Below are 22162 nucleotides of genomic sequence, written 5' to 3'. Positions count from 1 at the left end.
TTACCGTACTGCAATTATTCGTAGCAGTCAGGTGTTTACGAAGGCTCCGTGCCTTTGAGTGACAGTGGGGGTCACTTTCCATGTTCTAATCTCATATAGCAATACAGAAGGAACACTATCATAGAACAGTTTCAACTTGATCTTGGTGTTAAGATAATTTCATTTCCAGATTTTCGGTCCGACTCCATGGCCGTTCGGCCAAGATCTATGACTCGGTGAGAGAGCGAACAGATGCCAGCAGCGTATTCGAGGTGTTTGAGGAAATATTGCATGGTCCATTGAAATCCTCCACGTCCCTCGGGCAACCCCGAATGCATTCTGCTTTGAATCTCAAAATTCCTCTGATATTTTACTTCGGTGCACCACGTGATATTTTGCGCCAGAGCGACATATTCTGATACTATATATTAGTTTCTTTAGATTGTCCCTCCAGTTGCTTTGTCAAACGGTTTCTTTGAATCGATGAAGAGCAGGTGAAGTGAAGATCTAAATTCCACGTATTTTAAAATGATTCGTAGAATGTCCAATGCATGAGGATGCAGTGCGGAAACCAGCCTCCTGTCTGTCAATCAAGCTTTCGAGATTTTCTTTGATGGGTCGCAGGATTATGTTACCTATTATCTTTGCAACGGCAGGAAGTACGATAATAGAAGGAATCTTAACCACCGCCCACTTCTTCCATTCCCTAGGAAAGGTCTCGGATTGCCAGGGCGAGTGGAAGTAGCAGATCTGCGACTTTACTCCGTTTGAATTAATGGCCGAGATGATTTCTCTTCTATTTGGAAAAGCAGCCAATATCCGCAAGTTACGGAGACTAGCCATTTCAGCTACAAGAAGAGAATGTAATACCATTAGGAGCTGCCGTGAAGTGTTCTTTTCACCTCTTCAGCTGCTTGTCATCGTGGACGAGGAGTCGACCATTAACGTCTCTTACAAGAGCATCGAAAGGTGTACGACCTGCTGGTTATTTCGTGATGCGATACACATTTCGCCAGCTTCCGCTTTCCTCATCTGCACAATAAATAATTTCGTTTCATCATGGTGCACACTATGTTGAACTTTCCGGGTATTTATACGGTATGAGAGTTTCAGCGCGTCACGCTCTCTGTCACTTGTAGCGGTCAATAGAGCCTTCAATCCCCTTCCATTTATCGATCAGCTTTCACAGTTCTGTTATCAGCCAGATCTTAGCATATGACATGACGTCGTTTCGGGATACGGCTGATAGCCTTTGTAGCACTCGAAAAAAGAGCATCTTTAATGGCGATGACAAGAGGACGGTGAAGTTTAATGTGTCGCTAAAATCTCAGAAGGGTGGGTTTAGCGAAATGCATAAAAGCGTTTACGAGTGAGCCGAACCAGCATATGTGGAAGACGAAGATTTGCGATGATGAAGCTAGAACCTTTAGAAGAGGGAGAGCCAAAGCTAGCCTTCAAAGAGAAGCTCGATCTTTGTCGTAAGGCAAATAGCTACGCCAATTTATTAGAAAATCGTGGACAAGAACACAGCGGATGATGCATGGGAGGAATTCAAGCAGCAGTTTCAAGCAATATCAAAGGATCAGTTCTTCAAAATTTGGACAGATTTTTTCTCTTCCAAGTGGACGCCAAGTGAGAATGTCCCGACCCACACTGCAAAATTGAGTAGTCTCTGGGACGAGCTAATCAATGATTTGGCTGCCAAACTGCAAAATAAGCCTCCAGATTTGATTTTAGTGTGCAAAATTCTTCACATTTTGTCAAGCTCCTTCGCAACGTTTCGGCCCAGTTGGATGCTGCTAACTAAGGATAAGGAAGAGAAGAAACTTCAAGAAGAGTACATACACTGAGAAATGTAGCCAAGTGGCAAAATCGAATGCAGAAAGCAGGAGACCACACAAAGTCGAAGAATGTACATGTGCAATGATTGCAACAAAAACGGACAATGGGTTCAATAATGTGCAAAGCGGATTGTTGACAAAAGAAGGAAGCAAAGTTCAGGGTAACGCATTTGAATTGAATAATTGAATATATGCCTAGTCATAAATTGAAGCGAAGTTTACTCAGCAAAGCGAGAATTCGTGGATTCACAACGGAGCCACAAGGGACGTGACGAATCGTTGAGATCTGTTTGTTGATTTTGTGGAGTTCAGTAGCTCCTGCGGAGTCAAAGTTATTGCAAAAGAGACATTTTAGGCGATTAGAAAAGAAACAATTCGATTTGTGTCAATTGTCAATAATGAGAGAATAAAATTGCTTTGAAAGACGTTTGGTTTGTTACAGGTGTCATAAGAAATTTGTTTTCAGTGTTAGCAGCTAGAATCGGGACAGAAAATGAAAATCGATGACTACGGATTGCTGGCTTGAAGTTAATGGGAACATCCGGAGAAGGCACACGTCAAGAAAATGTTTGAAGAGGAAAACTTGGGCATAAAAGTCAAGCTAGATAGAACATTTTGCAAGTCCTGCATTTGTTTTTAGAATCAGAAAAAAGTAGAAGGGCGCAGTGTGTTGATGTCAACCGATATTTGTGGACCATTTGATGAGTTGTTCTCGACGATCTAATTGTATTCAGACATACCTACCCCAAGTTTCATTGTTTTTTTGATAAAAGAGAAATCAAAATTCAAGGACGTGCTGAAGTATTAAGTTGTTGCAAATGAAATGGCCGTTTTGGTACTAAAATTTATTTAATTAAAATAGGTGCCAGTCGATTCAAAATACTTCTTCCAGCGAGATTTAAGAACATGTATGCCAGTTTCGTAGAAGTTCAACTGTCGGGTGTTGATAAATTCGTCGAAGGCAATTTTGACAACTTCTTCGTTCCTAAATTATTTTTGCGCCAAAAAATGATCCAAATGCTTCAAAAAGTGGTAGTCGATTGGCGAAAGGTCCGGTGAATATGGTGGTTGAGGCAGAATCTCATACTGCAATTCGTTCAACTTTTGAACCGTTGTTCTTGATACATGAGGTCGTGCATTGTCGTGAAGGAGTATCACACCATCTCTGTTGACCAATTTCGGCCGTTGAATACTCAATTTTTGGTGCGTTTCTTCGATTTGGGCACAGTATTTCTGTGCATTTATAGTTTCTCTAGGTGCCAAAAAAGAATAGTGGATAATTCCAGCTGTAGACCACCAAACAGTCACCATTACCTTCTTCGGATGGAGGCTCGGTTTCGCCATATACTTCGGTGGCTCATCAGCAACTAGCCATTGTGCTGATCGGCGACGATTGTCGTATAATATTCAATTTTTATCACATGCCACACATGCTGGTGAACATAATAGTTTATGCTTTCAATCGAACTCTTAATACAATAGCTGTAGCTTAATACAATAGATGTAATGAAAATGGAGTTTATCATCACCGAGGTAGAAGCCCTGAGACGTGTGTAAACATAAAACCTTATTAAAATCGGTTTACTGTCTGCCTGTCTGTCCGTCTGTCTGTCTGTCCGTCTGTCTGTCTGTCTGTCCGTCACACGCATTTTTCTCGGAGACGGTTGTAGCGATTGCCACCAAATTTGGTAGAAAGGTGGGAACTGTGAACGCTCGCGCATATGGTGAGTTACATCCTTTTACGTCGAATTTAAGGGGGGGTCCCCATACATGCAAAAGGGGGGTGTACATTTTTTTTCATCAAATATAGTCATGTGGTGTATCAAATGAAAGGTCTCGGTTAGTACTTTTCGAAGCTGGTCTTAGTTTTGACATTTGTTGAAAAGGTAGGGAGTGCGGGGGTGAAAGTGATCATTTTTTCAACGAACCCATTCTCAGAAAGTACTAAACCGAAAAATCTGACAAAAATCAGGGGGCTGCCATTATATGGTGCCTAGGCTCCGAAATACCCCTCATATCGATACCTGTTCAAATAAAGTTAATAATAGTACATTACTATAATTTTTAATAATTGACAGGAGAACCCCTCCTTAAGTGCACCCTAGATTCACAAAATTTTGCACTACGGCATAGAGCATGATCCTACCAAATTTGGTGAAAATCACACCATTACTAACAAAGTTATACTAGGTCAAAACTGTCGCTTCTCTGCAAATTCAAGACTATGACTGTCAATATCAATTGAAAGTGGACATTTTCACATAATATATGCATATTTTACGTGCTACATGCTAATGGGACAAATGCACACTCAAATCTCTTTATAAAATAAATACACAAAACTTTTCATACCTGAAGCGTCTAGCTTCCGGTTTCCCGACTTGTTTAGTTGTTTCTATACAAGAACGTTTTTGATTATGAATCTATAGATGTTTTACCGTAAAGTTAGTAAAAAAAGCGGAAGAAAAAGTATATAACCCATTAAGGGAAAAGACGTCTGACCAATAGAATTGGAAAATGAAGTTGAGCTTAGCCTGAAGCTGTCTCTATCTTGTAATTCAAAAACAACATTTGGAGGCGAAAACTTGTACTTGAACAGATTTGGTGATTTAAGGGCCCTATGGGGTGCTATTTGTTTGAGTAGTGAATTTGTGGTTCCACATATACATCCAAGTCGATTATTAGCTATCATGGGGTAGACCTTAACAATAAAAAGAGAAGAGTGCCGAAATTTCACAGTCCAAGTCCGCCTGCATCTAAATGCAGCTCCAATGAAGCACTTGTCGACAAGTTCTCGGTTTCACTCTTTTGTGCAATTGTCCTATTCGCGGTTTTGAATTATATAATTGGCCAGTTGAGACTGATAAAATACACTGTGATATATTGACATTCCATTTTATTTTCAACAACTATTTTTGATTTCATCGAATCTCAAGGACTTTGTTCACCAACGTGCTCGCATGTGCGTATTCAGAAAGCCCCAATATTTAATTCAGATGCAGATGGTTACGCGCGCTGTATACGTTAATGCTCGTTTGTTTAGAACTAACATAATTGTGTAGTAAGTATGTATATTTTGAAATTATATACTGAAGTATTTTATCGATGTGGAGAAAGATAAAAATATGAATACAAAATATTGTCGTGTCGACAATGCAAAACGATCCTAACACTTTGATAAACCTACAACACCAGATCAAACACGAAAAGCCAGAATATTGGTCGGGGGCATATCGTTTCTCTAGATCGATGGCCATGTTAGTAGGAAGTCCCACCCACAAGGCCAACGCTTCGCTCTGTCTGTTTGAAAACAATATAGCGTAGGACAGAACGCAAATTTTCCGATTCCTATAAATGATACTCGCATGCGATCTATTTCTAGCTTTGTCCGCATAAATAAATTAAAATTCGTTCTGACAAGGACGTACAATAAATCGAAGCGTATGCTTCCTTTCAGTACTTCATAATCTGTTAATGTCGTATAACGTGCTGAAGCGGCTACATGTGCAGGGAAGTCCACCTTTACTCGAGGTGTGAAAATCAAACCCAAGAGCTCCTTTTTCAATTGCTTCCCATTGAACAAAGGCGCAGAGCTTGACTAGATCCCCTCAAAGTCGAACTAGGTCAGAAGTATTGAGCGCACTATTTTTAAATGCACACGAGACATTAACATGTCGTCTGCTACCCGTACACATATTTTACGTTTATTTTTACAATGGGTAGATGTATAGCGTGGAAAAGCACGAACCGTGGGAATTTCGAACGACAATGCTTTTATTGTAATGGTCGCGGCGCCAGATATTCGTCCATAGAACGGGGAGAGGATTTTCTTTTGGGAAATCAGTTGTTGGCTTTCTTTGTGAAGCTATGCTGATGCAATGTGGATGAAAATGGTTCTTGGCTTCGTTCCTGCAACGCGAACATGGGCAGACAATAAACGACGAACGATACAAGCACTTAACGTACTTTCCCCCATCTATTTTTAAGTTCCTTTGAAGAATCGCAGCTATCATTCTTCAGTGTCTGGCCTGCTGAAAAGTTCCATAAAAATTTCATGAAATAACGAGGAATGTTCTTTAGCATTTGCGTATGTAAGTACGTAATGTAGTCGTACTACGTGCACACTTCGGCTCGCAAAAGCTAAAAAAATGTTTCCTGGTATTTTTAAAAATAAACCGCTCTGCGTAATAGATTCGAATTCATAAACTTAGTTCCATTTTTCATCATTTGGTTGAAGTTTTAGAATAGCAAATGGAAATGCCTATAACTATTAAGCAGGGTTCATTCTGGAAGAAAAACGTTTCATGTCGTTACTATCCTATTATCCTTGATATTCATTTTTAGCAGGAGGGTGAAACTTGCCTATTAGAACAGTTGAATGTGCTTGATTCAAGGACTAATGACTTTTTAGACGCGCCTAGTTTTTTAGCTTTCAGAGGCCATAAAAAACAAGAGCAATCCCAGATAAAAAAAAATTAAGGAAGTAATATACTCTAACCAGTTAGTGAAAACTGTAATCCAGCTGAAAATCGGTTTTACTCACCTAACTTTGTGCTAATGGTCATTCATATCTACCCGCACTCAAATGTAACCTTTCCGAAGTTCCCGTCGATATGAGGTTGTGCAACAGTACGTTAGTTAGTTTCTGAATATGAACGGACTTCTTGCTCTGCATTAAGTATTAGTAATTCTCAATCTACTTTGGATTCTGTCACATAGGGTATCCTCATATTTGCCCTTACAGGAAAGTACAATGTCGCCAGCGTAAGCTTGGACCTGTATTCTAGTATTCGTTAGCCCTCCTAAGAGTTCATTAACTAATATATTCCGCACTAGGTGATAGTACAACCTTGACTAGTGTTCATGGCAATAGAATTTGAACCCGTCGACACTCCTACTTGCCTGCTCCCTAACATTCTGCCCATCCAGAATGCAAGGTGGTCCCAACTTCTTTGCGGATTAGGGCATCTTGAAAGAGCCTTCGACGTCCAAAGAAGCACACATTGCTACTTCTTTATTTTCTATAGCATCGCGTAATAAAGCGGTAAGTTGAAGCAGCGCCGTTTTGGTTGAATGTCCGGGCCGGTAAGCATGTTGCCATGGACATAAGGGATTACGCTCTGAACGTTAGTTCTAACACAGTTGTCTAAGACTGAGTAAAACTTATGTCAGGCAAATGGGCCTAAAATGTGAAGGTGAAAAGAAACCTTTTTGACCGCTTTCGGATTGAAGGCCACTTTTCACCTCCATATTCTCGGTACATGCATTATCCTCCTTCTTCAGACCCTATTTTATCCTATCCTTGGCTACAGTAGCTTTATATAGCCTGCATGTTTCTAGAGTTTGTTCAATTTCTTCACAGAATTTATTAAAACGGTTTCGCTTTGTTTCCATGATCCCGTTGTTATGCGTCGCCAGTGGGTTTTAGCACCTCGGCCGGCCCCCAGTCTATTTTGCCCGGGTGAAAAGTTGCTGGATCTTTGTTCTCCTTCTAGGCAGCTAAATCCATTCCATTCTTTCTACTTCAGAGGTGCCCTCAATATCGAGTTTTCTTACTCTGTGATCCGACATAGAGGGCTTATCCCACAACTTTCAATTAGTGTTCAGCCCATTCCTTAGAGTATTCCCACGAGTTATATCCAGTACTCCTTGTTCTGGTCACAAATGCTGGCGTGTACGTTATGTATTTTTAGCCCATTGATAGATATAAATTCAAGAAGATACTCACTTCTTCAAATGTTGTTCCCCAGACTTCATTATAGCAAACTCTTGGTTTTTGTAAAAGAAATCCTAAGTTACCTACATACTTCTTCCTTAAAGATAAAAAATCTGCCCCCGATATGCCCAGGGCTTTCCAGCCACCACTATTCCAATGTTGTCCTTAGAAATTACGCTTGTATTACTGCAGATGCAGCTTTGCATGGTGGGGTTTTACATGGGTCATTTTAATTCTAGCCATTGGCTCCATTAATGCTTGGAGCTCTTCTCCAATCCCGGAGTATCGTCCTTTTCCTCTGACATGGTACCTCCCTGTGTCTTGCTCTCCGTTTTGAGGCTTAGAAGATTTAGGTCTAAGTCGTCCAGCTTCTCCTCTTCAATGGGTAGCAGATCCGCTGTATTCTGCCCTTTGGGTCTCTGTAATCCCCGGGAGATCAAAGATCTCCATAGGCTTTCCACCCCATGTCCCCTCCGAAGTATTTCTCGTCAGTTTCTCCCCGCGCACATGCATAGCAAATCTGCAGCTGAGGAGGTGAGAGCTGAGCCAGGAAAACGTTCATTTACCCCGATTTTTTTGCTTTTGCCTTCCACCTTGATTCTAGTGACTCTTGACAATCTCGTGTGAAGGGCTTTATTCTTAATAATTAAGAGGTCCAAAAGATCCTCCGTTTCCCTCGCTGCGGCTTTGTTATACCATCTCCAGAACATATTGAAAGTGTTGGTCCCTTCTAGGCTGGAAATTAGGGACTGTCGTAGTGAGCCATTCCTCCGTACTCCACCGCGCAGTCTACCAGTATAAGACCTTGTCGAAATCGTATGCCGGCGAACACGAGCTATGCACTCCATTTCATGGTTATCTGTTGCCACGATCTTCCACGATTTTTTAAGCACCTCTTTCGGTTCAATGCCTTCCTTCAGATAGCAAAAATACCATTTAGCACCTGCACCTTTGGGGCCTGTTTCCCTCCTTATGTCTTATACTCACCCTAGATGTACTTTCGCTGGTCTTTGCCTTCTTATCAAGGGCTCTAATTGGTTAAGGTCTTCATAATGAGTTCCGTAAAAGCCGTCCTGAATGAATAGAATCCTCTCAACATGGTGGTATTGCACTCACGGGTTGGACTAGAGAAGAAGTTGATATGTTGTGTACTCGACTTCCTTGAACAAAAGGAAGTTTTTTTTATTCATTTTATGCATGGCACTAGCGTCGTCGGCCATGTTTTAAATTTGATGGGATCAGTTGGGCATATTCGAAGCTGTTGAAATTCATCGAAACAATCACATTTATACGATGCATTCCAGGTGAGCATTGAAAGATAAACTGCTGCTATATAGCAAAAAGGATTACTTTGCAGTACGACCGTGGTAGACTTTATGCACGGGCAGCGTTCAAGTCCTGCTTGGGAGCTTTTGAATTCGAAGTCCTATACGACCTGCTGTATTCTCCGAAAGTTGCTTTTTGGGCAATGGTACATGGGTTGACTAATCAGCACTTCTATAGGGCTATAGGGGATGACTGTGTGAACAACACTGCGGCAGATTTTGAGTTTAAGGTGTTGGCTGACTCGTCTTTCACATAGGACGCCAGTTGAAAATCGTTATTTCACTCATGTTCTACTGAAATGGGAAGCAGTTTTAACCGGAGTTCATCTTTGGTTTAGAATGCCGATCCGAGGCACTTAAAGTACTCAGTTCTACGAAGAGCTTCAGAACAGTATTGTTGTAAGACATCATCCGCCTCTTGCAGTGTATATGGAACGTTGGCCGTGTGACAAGCGCAATGTGCTCGTTATCCCTATAGTGTGTGCTGATGCGTTTACCCTAGTTGCACATAATAGCAAAGACGGACTTAGCCAAGATTGGCATCAAACACAACTTTGTCGCCAGGAGAAAAAAAATTGCCTAGAAAGAGCACTACCCAGAAAGGTACGATAGGGAGAAATTTCAGCGACTAAAGGTGGACTGCAATCTAAACCTTGCCTGTTAGAACCTTCTCTTGGGTCTTTACCAGGAAAAGTAGAAGGAAGGGGAGGGTGATGCGGACCATGGAATGTGCTAGACGAAATTTCACTGTCAGACCACCGTTACCTAGAATTTAGTTTAATTTTATCAGTCGAAAAGACTTCAATATAAAGATCAAACCTAGGAAAACGGAATAAAGTTCAGTTGTCTATGCGGCTTGATTGGCATGAGAAACTCAATTGGAAATATCCAACCAACTTCTAGGGCGTTGAGTATCGTTCTGTGAGATGTGCCGCTTTCTTAGCAGAAGGTTCAAATAGTATTGATTATAAAATATAAGAAGGATGACTATCCAAACTCAAAATATCTTAGACGAAGTATCTTAACGTCATTCCCGCTGAAATCTCTATAGGGAATGGTTGAGCAAGAAAGTGTTAAGGCCGTATCCGTTAAATAAAAACCAGCACAGGGTGGCGTCGGCCGTTGGCTGCGCAGTGGTGACGCTAGATGTCAGCAATGCTCTTCACTCCGACAACTGGGGTTGGATTAAGAAGCATTAAACTGGGTGTCATAGGTTACTTAGCTCGGGTAATGGGCCGAAAAAATATATTGTGACGGCAGATGTTCCCCAAGATTCCGTACTGGGCCCTCTACTGTGGAATGCAATGTATAATGGAGTTCTTAGCCTTCTCATGCCAAAGGACATAACGTCGATTGGTTTTGCAAACGACCCGGCGGTGGTAGTAGTTGCTAAACACTCCGAGGATGTGGAACTTTATGGAAGTGAAACCATTCACGTCACCACACCATGAATGGTGAAACTGGAAAAACAATTTTATCAAAGTCCGGGTTGGTAGCCATGAAGTCGTTTCAAAATTGGTCATCAGACACATAGGGGTAATCGATGTCAAAAACTGCACTTGGACTATGCACAAGAAAAGGCAGTAAAGGCTAACTCATTCCTGGTGAGGATGACGACTACATTTTAGTCGCCGGCTGTTTATCGCCTATACGCAGCTCCTGATTTCGCTGGAACACTGACCAACGCGGTAAATCGGAGGAAGGTGATTTCGGTATATTGGCCAGTCGCACTTAGGATATGCAGCGCTTATAGGACGGCATCGGGTCGAGTGTGTTTCGTCGCGGATATGATTCCCTTGGATCCCTTGGAAGGAGAGCAAATCTGGCCAATGTAACTGCGGATTTTCGAAAAAGCTACTGGGCGCATATACTTTGTACGTTGTACGTTGTATTGGGTGATGGGTCGAATGAAAACGCGGAGAATCGAATTACCATCTAACACAGTTCCTTAGGAAGCACTTTGCTTTCACTTAGATGAGTCCTCTGATTGTCTCTAATGTGCGCTTACACCCGAGGACTCGGAGCATATTATATTCCATTGTTCGATATTGATAGATGAACGTTGTTATCTGACCCCATAGTTTCGTGGAGGATATAGTGAAGCTGGAAGCAAATTGATGTCCGTTAAACCCAACAATAAAAGCTCCAGAAACTGAAACAAGCTTAGAAAACGGGACGGACGAGTGATTTAATCATGCTGGTGAAGACTAAAGAGAGAGAATCCCACACACTGGTGCAAACTGGCGCAGCATCGTCTGAACTTTAAAATCTGCTAATACACGCCCAAGCTTGAAGATGATGCGGTTGCATCATCCATTGTGTGGTGAGTCAAGGTGAGAAAAAGTGTTTTCACGGTAAGCTAGCCTTACTACAGAGAACTACGTACGTTTGACTACTACAGGTGCCATTGGCATAGATGCAGAAGTAGATGCACTAATAAATTTGCTACCCTTAGATATTTCTATGCAGAGCACTCCAGTATGAGCGGGCCCTAGATCCGCTACAACTGTGTGGAAGGAGATATAAAAGTAGCCTTAGGCTTAGAGCAAGATAACGGAAGAATGCAGGAGCATATTGAAGTTTTCTACCCCGTTGGAATAAAAATGGAATACGTTTCTGGAGGAGGAGCCTTTCTCAGATAGAAACGAAAAGTTAAGTTTTTCTTTGGATGATTTATGATTTTTTTCTCCGGGTTGAAATATATATTATCCCAAGGCTAGCCAAATGTGTGATGGACTTGTGATCGTAATTCACAGTGAGGGCAAAGTAGCCTTAATTACAAAAAACGGTGAAAATGTTAAACTCATTTGTGCCGATATCAGGATTTAATATGGTGAACTACTCTCACTACCTAACTACTGTGGCACGAAATCTCGGATACCTTAGGAAAACAAAAGACAATAATTGAAGTGTCAGTAGCATTGGCAAATGTTGCTATCAAAAACTGGGAATGGGCTTCCCATGAGGACGAGTGGAAGAGCCTAAATGCTGCTAGACACACCAAGCTTCTCTTGTCCGAACCAAACAGATATACTGTAGAGTTTATCCTGCAGGAAGATATGCGAAAGTATTGTGGACATTCCGACTGTCGATAATTCGCTAGCTGGACATATATTCAATGTGAGTGTTCTGCCTATAAGTGCATCAAATATTAGATTTTTGGTGCTGATGTACTTTCACTGCAACGGGTAGCAACACATTCACTAACGAAAATTCTGCGATACATGAAAAAATTAAGTGAGGGCATTGATTACAACTGACCACTGCGGTGTGAGTGCTCTGAATTGAGCTTCTCTCCCACAGACGCCGTTTTAGTGCAGAACTTTTTTGGAATCAGTGGTATTCACTAAAACCTGCGAAATCCTTGCCAGTTCATTGGCGGTACAACTTTCGTGATACTCTTCCGTGTGTTTCATAGTTATTTTATAGTCATCTCGATTCTCTCTTGTCTTTTCTTTGTTCTCTACTTGATTGTTCAAGTCAACTTTGTATTTATCGACCACACAGCAAGATAGTTCTCTCTCTTATGAGCGATAGACGGATTGTATAGGCATTTTTTTTCTGCGTTGTAGAGTTATTTCAGGCATGATCGACAACGTAGTTTATGAGGGTCTAATTTATCTTCTCAATCCAATGTCAGCGTCTTTCCAACATCCATAACAGCTTCCTAAATCACTTGCTGACCTCGACATTGTTGACAGGACCTCATATTCATTGCTGATCAGTTGAATTTCAGCGGACTTTATGGTAGATGCTTGCACAATCTTGGGCCACTTACAAAGCGGTGAAAATTGCAGGAATCTACAAGCTTGTTATTGTCGCTACAGTCCTCCAGGCCATACTTCCCCATCTTATCGCATTGCTGATGGGGCGAATTTAACATTAATTCGTAAACGAGTTCCCGTTTTCTTCTGACAGGGAAACTACTGCCTCAGTGGTTTTGGATGCGTTGATCTGATAGTGACTACTCAAGTGATATCGTCTACATCCTGCTAAGATTATGACCTCAGTGAACATTTTAATGACTCAGTTGGCTATAAGTATTCCACTGGCCAATCAAAGCAATATATTCTCGGTGATAAAGTGTTTGCATAAAACACATATCCTCCTTTGATTTCTTAACCCTTCCAAGTGGCATTTTAGTGAGGTTGATCATCTAAACGCTAAATGTAAGCAATCTAAATTTCTGAAGCATAAAATATAAATTATCTTTATATTTCCCAAAGTGGATCACAAATACGACACAGTCCTTATCACGGTTTGCACATTTACAATACAATAACCTTCTGTTCCACTTCATTGTGAAGGCGCTTGTTTGATCCCCTTTCAATAATTATCTTAACAATTCTGTCTCTAGCGTTGCTTAGCCAGCGTTAGGCCCAAATGAAATATGAACTTTGTGATTAGATATTTACATGGCGATAAAATCGCTTTTGCTGGAGCTAGACTTATGGAAACTGAGCAAGTTTTCAGTTACACATCTTTTATTACGGTCGCTTCCTCTGTTGTTTGTTGTGGCAATTTCAAGTACATTTTCAGTTATATTTTTCTCCTATATTCAACATTGCTTGACTTCTTCTGATATTCCATTGAAATCAAATGTAAATACTATTATCCAACTGAATTTGCATAAACCTCGTATATAACTTACTTCATTTCTTCCAGATAACACCAAAATGCCGGCTGTTTTTCAAATGGGTCCGAATACTTTGGCTGTGCCAATGAAATTGTTCAAGAACAATCGCCTACGTGTGGTGGAGCAGTTGCAGAAACACCCGAAAGTTGATGATAGAACCTATATTTTGTTGGAAGGTGGAAAGGATATTAGCTTGTATGACACCGATGTTGATCATGTGTTCAGACAGGTAAGTGCTATCCAATTATGCAATATGGAATACTAGCGTTACTTGATCCAATATTTGTATAGCTCTGGATGCTATCTTCATCTTCGTATCACAGATGAACATTATATCTAGGAATTTATTGCTGCGACTTCAGTTTCGGTTATTTTTTATAACGAAGGTTGCCGAATAAGACCTTCCTTCAAGGCACTTTCTATTCTTGCGTCTGGTATTCGATGCGCTTCCCTGCATATGTCACTTAGGAGAGTTCTTTACTTCTCTTGAGGTCTGTGAGTGTTGGAAGGAGAAAATTACGAGTTCCTTTTATCCGTTAAGATTGTCTAGAATGTCATCCGGATAACTTCATAAAAGTGTGGAAGGGCACATAATACCGGGTTGTAGCATGGCCCAGACGTATTTTTCTGTGGATTTTGTCAGCTTCTTTCTCAGAATTTTTGTTTTAATGTGCAGGTTTTGTGTGAAATAAAACCTTGTTAAAATCGGTGGTCTGTTTGTGCGTCCATCTGTCTTCTTTTTAAGGAGATAGAAATCTTGATAAGACATTGGCCTAGATATGGAATTTTCATCCACTAAAACCACCTTGACTGCATTTTTCGGTGATAGCACTTCACCTAGAGCTTCCTCTAAGTTTCTCTTTTCTTCCACGAACTTCGGTCATCGGAAGAATACGTGCGCTGGGTCCTTCAGGACTTCATTACAGGTTGGAGAATCAGGTGAGATGGCTAATTTCAACCTATACAGATATTGATGGTATTCTCCATGATCGGTGAGTCTCATGCTTCCTCTCTTGTCATTTCCTGGTGCTAGGAAGAAACCTTTGTTTTCCGACCGTTGTGAATAGTAGGACTCCTGGCTATAAGCAGCCTGCAAGTATGCCGCAGACCCCCTACATTCGCCATTATTTTTACCAAAGCCGTACTGGTGCTGCTCAAAATTGAGCTGCGTCTATCATTAGCCCCAAGTATTTGATGACCGTAAATGATAATTTGACTCCCTATTCTAATGCGAGCGAAATTTCTCTTCTGGCACTTGGTGATGAGGTCCCTTCCTTTTCTACGAAGGGCCACCCCGGCGCCAACCAACCACGTTTTAACAGCAGTGATCGCTTCGAGGACAACTCACTTGAGATAATTTACAATCACAACCAATGCATTGTCCTTGTCGTAACACACAACCGTGACCTCCTCCGAAACCGGAAAATTGAGAACATCGTTTTACATGGTGTTCACATAGTAGTGGGCCCATTTGGTTACCCTGAGGGATATCCCCGAAGACAACGTACTCCTGAGGTTAATCAGCGGTGTCATACCAGAGCGTCCGTTCTCACAAGTAGCTACCCACAATATCAGCGAAATGTTAGGAACATCGTCGTCAGGGACTTCTGTATACGGCCCCAATTAGCCAAATTAGATGCATTTCTCACATCTAGAGCTACTACCCACGTAATATTTGCTGGTACTACCCTTTCCATGAATTGCATCTTCAGTCAAGCCAGTAACCGATTTGATGACATCAATGGTCGATCTGGCTTTGCAGAACCTATAGCGTTGATCTCAACAACCGACACCAATCTCCTATAGATTACTTGCTCTATCATTTTCCCCATAGTACGTAGAAAACATATAGGTCTATGGGAGGTTGGCTTACCCGGAGGTTTGTCAGCCTTAGGGAACATTACTAATTTCTGCCACTTTCATGCTGTAGGGAATATCTCCTCGGATATGCAGGCTTCGAGTAAGTCACCGAACATATGCGGTGACGACGCGCTTAAGGAGGCCCTATTGAGTATCCCGTCCAGGCCTGAAGCTTTGTCACCTATTCTGCTGCAGATCCCCAAAAGCTCGTCGTGCTTGCTAGGGAAATAACCCCTGGATGATTTTCAACAAGAGGATAAGGCACGTAATCTCTATAGACGCTCAACCACGGGTTCACATCCGCCTTATGCATGCTGTTTTTGCACCTGATGGATCCTACCTTCTACCCTTTGATTCGTTCGTCTGGGTGGCAGGCTGATCGAAGGCGGCCAGTTTATTACTCCACCAGTAGTTTCGTCTTCTATCGGGGAATGTGCACATCCTAGTCATGGATGCGCCACATGCCTTGGAAATGCATTATGTCACTTGGAAAGCTTTTTCCGTGGAGCCGTCAACCTTAATAGGCTGACTGAGTCGCATCACCGCTCCACCAGTCAAATCGGTGACCCATTCACTGCCATGACGGCAATATGCCCGTTATTCCTTCCCTCCATTCCTTCGCGCAATGAGCATTTGGGGTCTATATTGCCCCCCTTGGCAATACGACCTTTCTCCCCACACCTTCTGCATCGATTTAAACCTTTCCGGCCAACAATAATTTCTGTGCTGCCCCCACTGCTCGCATTGTGGCTGTTTGAATATTACGATAGGTTTTTCTCAAGCTCACGATGGATTCATCTCTCAGTTCCCCCAACTTAAATTTGGGCTTACGTTCAATTTGTTCTTGTCCTTTTTCTGAATGATCTTGGTCCGCCTACCATTTTCGTTTCCCCTAGGCTTCGCTTCGGTTGCTGTGGATTGCATCTGGGGCATAAGCTTCCTCCCTTACATACTTTTGGTTCCATTCTTCGGGACTACTAGTATGCGTTCTAAAGGTTTTGTGTAAAACAAAACCTCAGTAGAATCAATGTTTGTCTGTCCGTCTATCTGTCTGGCTGTCACACGCAATTTATTCGGGAACGGCTAAACCAATTGTCATGAAATTTGGTGAAAATGTGTAGTCTGTGAATCTCTTTACATACATGCATCATGGCATCATTTTGCACTGATTTTAAGGGGGAGGGGTATACCCATACCCTCCCCCAATCCATCCTAGAATTGCAAAATTAACATAATTTTGGAAAACTCAACCAAAATCCAGCCATTATTAACAAAGTTATAGAAGTTCAATATTGTGTTTTTTATGTGAATTTATCGCACTCTAAGTCGTGTATGGCGTCATCAATATATAAAGTGAACTATATGAACGGCGGAGTATGTACTTATATCAAGGAATATTTTGAATTGGAGGTATATGCGAATTGGAAAACGTGATTAGGAAATTTCTCTAGGTTAGGTGTCACCTGAGTCGATTCACCATTGACTGATAACACTGATCCCAGATATTTAAATCGCTCAGTGTTAGGTAGGTCACTGCCACTGATAATAATAGTGTTAGTTCATGCGGATCGATCGGCAAAAATTTTGTTTTATTCAGAATCGATCTGATATCGTGTTGAATAAGGCGATCATTCCATTTTCGGACGAGTTTCTCGAAATGAATATGGTTGTCAAAAATGCGTTCAATAATGTTCATGGTGTGGGACAGCAACAGGATTCGACGCTTCGCTTTCAACATTCTGCTGGAAAACCTTTCTTTTTCCATATTGGAACGATGGCGCTTTCTTGTCAGTCAGATGCTGTTCTACCTTTCTTAATAACCTGATTGAAGGACTGACTGAGCCACTTTCCAGAGCTCAGATGCGATGTCGTCAAGTCCTGCTGCTTCTCCTGATGTCATTCGTTTTATTGCTTGCTTGGCTTCAGTGGCGCTGACAGTCAGTCCTAGGGGTTATGTGGGTACCTGTCATGGAGACTTAATCCCACGGTCTTCTTAAGACGGATTGATTTTGTGGCCACAATCAGAGCCCCGCTATGACAAGCAACAACGGTACCAGTCTATACCAAGTGCATGGCTCAGCATTCATACTGGTGGATGCAAGACCTACCTAAATCTCTACCGAACTAAAGAGTATGGCCCCCGTGTTGAAACGCAACACTACGCTGAGACCCGAAGGTCTCTTCTCGCTTGAGCATAACCATAACCCCCATGAAGCTCCCACTAGGGGGCCAACCGCAAACAACCGAACTGTACGCACATACAACAGGAATTCTCCTGAAGTATGTGAGTCCAGGGGCTATCCCGGTTCCCATGGTACCAGTATACCCCTGGTTAGGTTTCGTGACCAATTGCCACATCAGATGAGTCCCCGTGCAGAGTCGGGTCTGATCGCCCTGATTAGGCCAGTCAATGCGATACAGCGTCTCCCGGCGCCACCACTATGAAGGTTCTCCTCGGCCACTTGGTTTTGTTTCAGCCGACAGGGTTGCCACTCCATTTTCCTCACTGCCAACTCTGAGCACCAGTGGTCCTGATACTTGGAATTGCTCCAAATGTCGTCAGTGCTTGTGGAAGTGGATGATGAAGATATTTTTCAGTTAAAATGCTGCTCGAAATATTCCCGCGGTCATCCATAACAGAAGTGTTCGATATCTTCTTTGCATTGGTGTCGACAATTCGATACAAATGAGGATAAAGTTAAATTTGCATTTTGCTGTCCCCACTATAACATGTAAGAGTATAACACAATCGTTTGATAAATCATGTGTTCACAAGTACGGTAATAGTAGGTATTTATTTAGTTCCGACTAATTTATTTACGTCCTAACGTCTTCCATGAGTTAAGAACCTTTGCTAATTCCTCGATAGTACCGAGCTCCGTCCTGCCGCGTCGACTGAGTTGAACGTTCTAGCATTGTGCAGAGGCGTTTTACTCAATCAGATCATTTATGGTTTTAAACGACGTCGAATTTTTCTTGTGGGTGGGCCTGTCGCGGACCTGGGATTTAATTTTTGTTTTACTAGGGATAGTACAAAGTACGTTGCCTCGAAATTTTCTCCATTATCCGGGCTTGCGACCAGCATGCTAGATAAACAACATGGCGGTGATCTCACATTTTGGGGCTTACGTTTTTCATTTTGGGAATATGAGTAAATGCTAGCCAAGTTTTCGTATTTCATTTCATAGAAAAAAACATGGTTCCGACTTTAAAGATGTCTCATTTTTTAAGACTTTTCTAGTTTCTAAAGAAATATTAAGTTTCCGAGAAAGGTGTGTTTTTTCAAACAAATTAAAGTGTTGATTAACAATATGTGTGTGTATAACCCATATTATCCGCCTTCAATTCAAGGAATTGTTCCAAGAAATTTATAACATGTGTGCCCAGAGATATGCACAGTACTCCGGAATTATCCAAGTCCTACCTACTTTCATTCCGTCCTATGATATGCAAGAAACCCGTATATCATCCGAGCTAAAACCACAAGTCAATTAAGCCAAGCTGCATACCAACCATATTCTGTTTCTCCTCATTCTTTGTTAAAACTGTTGCTGCTGTGTCGTGTTTTCATTTTGCCGCAAAACGAGTCTTGGTCTTCATTTATAAACAAAAATAGTTTAGCGACGATAACATCATCTCAGTAATATTGAACTGTATAAAACATTACAGTCATAAATAATTTATTTGCCAGCGGGTAGGATGTTTTGTAGTAATACGAGTAGAAGAAGACAAAAAACCAACAACAGATCCAGCAACAACCTCAGAAGTCTGAGTGAAATTCCGCCATTGTTAAAGATGGCTAAGTCAGGCATAAACAAAGCATAAAGCATTTTGCGGTGAGACAGGGCAATTGCCAATCGACCTTCTTTTTCTTGGTTTTATGCTCTTAAAGATTCTTACTTTTGTGTTTCTGATATCGTGGTACCTACAAGAAGTTAGTGTTGGCGGTGTTGCTAGGCATGCTGACTGAGTTAGCACCTTAGAATTGATAGGGTGTTATATGGGACCGCATTATTTCTCTTGGCATGCCTAATAATATGAGAAACATGGTTGGGTACGCCCAGGGTATACAACCCATTAGATTTTATTTCGCGTACACCGTGGGAGCATTGCGGATGGTATACCAACTGAAAGCTATTATTGGCACCCTTAGGTGTCTACATAACATCACATGGGTAACATTCTTTCTAGTTACATTCGTACAGGAGAGAGATATTCCATTATAGTATAATTCGCACTTTGGGGCCCACGGCCTCGTGTCTTCATTTCTAGCCGCACCAATAGCATTTTTTCTCAAACAGGAGCATATTTGATATCCAGGAGGCGCTTCTATATTCGTGATCATAAATTTTCATTCAATTTATCTTCGCTAGCTAACACAATGAAAGTAACCACTTCCTGTATTTCCACCAAATTGTCTCAGGTTTTCTTTTAATTATTTCCCGCCGAATACACAACGATGGATTTTTGTTAGTAATCTTTATAATAGAAGTTCCTATCTTTATCTGTTAGTTAAGTTACTAAAGTTGGGTAGGTGTTGTACATATGTAAAATCTCAGGAGTGGTATCAAAGTATAACATCACATCACCATAATCGGGCGTAATCCAAACATTACTAAACACCACAACATCACTTATCATTAGGACACTTGCATCACAGCATTATACATCGTCACCCGTAGGGAAGTGGTGATAGTATTACTATTAATGGTTTGTAATGTTCGTGCCGATATGATATCATATTACAAACATTGCCAAATATCACTGTTTTTTGTAGTATATATGTGTGTACAAGTATGTGTGTTATAACTTTCAAGAAGTAATGCTGCTAAGTAATGCTCGCTCGCAAGAATCATGATTCCCTTTTTTTCGCACGTGAAAATATCTTACTATAATTTGGGATCTTTTACTTTCCTTTGTTGCTGAAAAAAACTTCATTTTAGATTCATACCTACTTAACGACGTCTTTTTAAGATTTTGTATTAAACAGAACTTTCGGTCGCCATTGCTTTGCTCTGTGATTGCCAGTCTGTGCCTAAATTTGGTATAATATTTTGTTGAAAATATGGATAAAAGTCATGATTTACCACTTAGTGGGACAGGGTTGAAATATAAATAATTGTTACATGAACTAGAGTCTAACGGCAACGCATGATCTCCCAGTGTCAATAATAGTGCTCAATGGCACCAGCTTAATGGATTTGGTAATCGATAAAGTTCCTCAAGGATTGGTACTGGGCTCATTACTCTAGAATGTGATGTACGATTAAGTGTTATGAATCAAGTTCCCACGACAAGTTACACATATTAGCTATGCCGATGACGTCGTGACTGTAATTCTAGACAAACATATCGTGGAGTTTTTGGGTTTGTGAGGTATCAATCAGACTAGCCAAGGAATACCTGGTATCGTATGGGCTGGAGCTGGTAGAACACAATAGTAGTGTTTCATCATTAATTGTATGAAATCTCTTGGTTCGTGCGAGGCAGCTTGTGGTGGAGTCCTAGCCGTTCTTCAAATATCTCAGTGCTATGCTAGATCATCAGCTAAATTTCGGAGAGCACTTAACTTATGCAAGCGAGAAAGGGAGAAATATATTTCAAGGATCGTTTGTTCTTTTTCCTATTTCTTCTTTTTCAACAGGTTGACAAACCAAGCCCATCCTTGTCCTTCAGATTTGTTTGTCGTACGATTTTCAATTCAGTGATTGGATTCTCTAGTTGGACGAATTCAAAAGCGATTGCAGCATCTGTCAATTGAGTTATTTCATCTTTTGCGTGAGGTTGCTTTGGGCCATTTTCCCTTGATTCTCCGCTTTAATATTGGGTTTCGTAGCTTAATGAGGGTCGATGCATATGACTCGTCGTATAAATGGTGTATCTCGGCGTTCTATCGTATCAATCATTTCGAGCCCTCCTCTTAGGAATCGTTGTAAGATATCTACCGCTCTTTGTCGTCTATGAGTATCTATTTATTGTCTATCGTGGCCTTATTTTTGACTTTGGTAACAGTGGAGAAAGTGCCTTTCGAAAGATGCGCATTGATATCTGCCCTCCAAACAACTTTATGGAGTGATGTCAAGAGTTGGGAGACACAACGTGAACGCAGTAAAAATATTTATAAACTCCTCCACTGTTTTAACCCATGAACTCAATATGAGAGAGTATCCGTGAACCACTATTAAAGAACTCGAGCGATTCTATGACTGGGGGACAAAGGCTAAAGAGAAAAACAACAAAAGGGCATAATAGTTTTTTTAGGTCATTCACTATTATTATTATTATGTTTACTAGGAAAGTTATTGGGAGCGGCTCAAAGCTTCCTACCTTATCAAGGGTAGACGTCCAACTGTTACAAACAGCCAGTCAAATATTAAGGAATACATCTCGACTCCAAACTAAATGAAGACCAAAATAGTTCTGGCTGGTACATGTCGAGACACGCAGGCCTTAAGGACTGAACAACCAGGCGGGACATCGGAATGTGCACGCTGGTGCGAGGATGCCATTGACAGTATCCTGCAGTGCTTCTGTTCCGGGAAAAGAGTTAGAGGAAATCGTTGAAACTGGTCAGATGGCTTTGGATACAAGCCGAGTTGGATATAAGCGACAGGCATCTGCCCTTGCTAAAGTCGAACCAGGAAATGCGGTAGATGTGTAGTGCATGCTGTTTGCAATCTTACTCCTGGAAAACGTCTGCAAAGGCGGGGAAAACGACCTGATGAAGCTGGAAGAACACCTGGACCGAATTTCCTTCTACAGCCAGACACGGGCGGCAATGGGGTAGTGTTCAGTCTTGAAGGTG

General features: G+C 41.4%; 1 protein-coding gene across 2 annotated transcripts in view; it reads left to right on the top strand.

Annotated features, from left to right (window-relative positions):
* Window positions 1–22162, top strand: part of LOC119653373 (xaa-Pro dipeptidase) — a 370526-nt gene that overhangs the window by 181006 nt on the left and 167358 nt on the right. Inside the window, exons 1-2 of one of the 2 annotated variants that reach the window (XM_038057916.1) lie at window positions 13304–13462; window positions 13527–13726. In XM_038057916.1, the coding sequence (XP_037913844.1) occupies window positions 13538–13726 (189 nt within the window). In that variant the 5' untranslated portion in view covers window positions 13304–13462; window positions 13527–13537. Of the gene's footprint in view, window positions 1–13303; window positions 13463–13526; window positions 13727–22162 lie in introns of those variants that run through there. The other variant, XM_038057917.1, reaches the window with a different exon arrangement.

The sequence above is a fragment of the Hermetia illucens genome, chromosome 4, assembly GCF_905115235.1.
Source record: "Hermetia illucens chromosome 4, iHerIll2.2.curated.20191125, whole genome shotgun sequence".
Lineage (NCBI taxonomy): Eukaryota > Metazoa > Arthropoda > Insecta > Diptera > Stratiomyidae > Hermetia > Hermetia illucens.
Note: the sequence above shows the minus strand (reverse complement) of the source record. Positions and strands in the feature narration are given on the sequence as shown.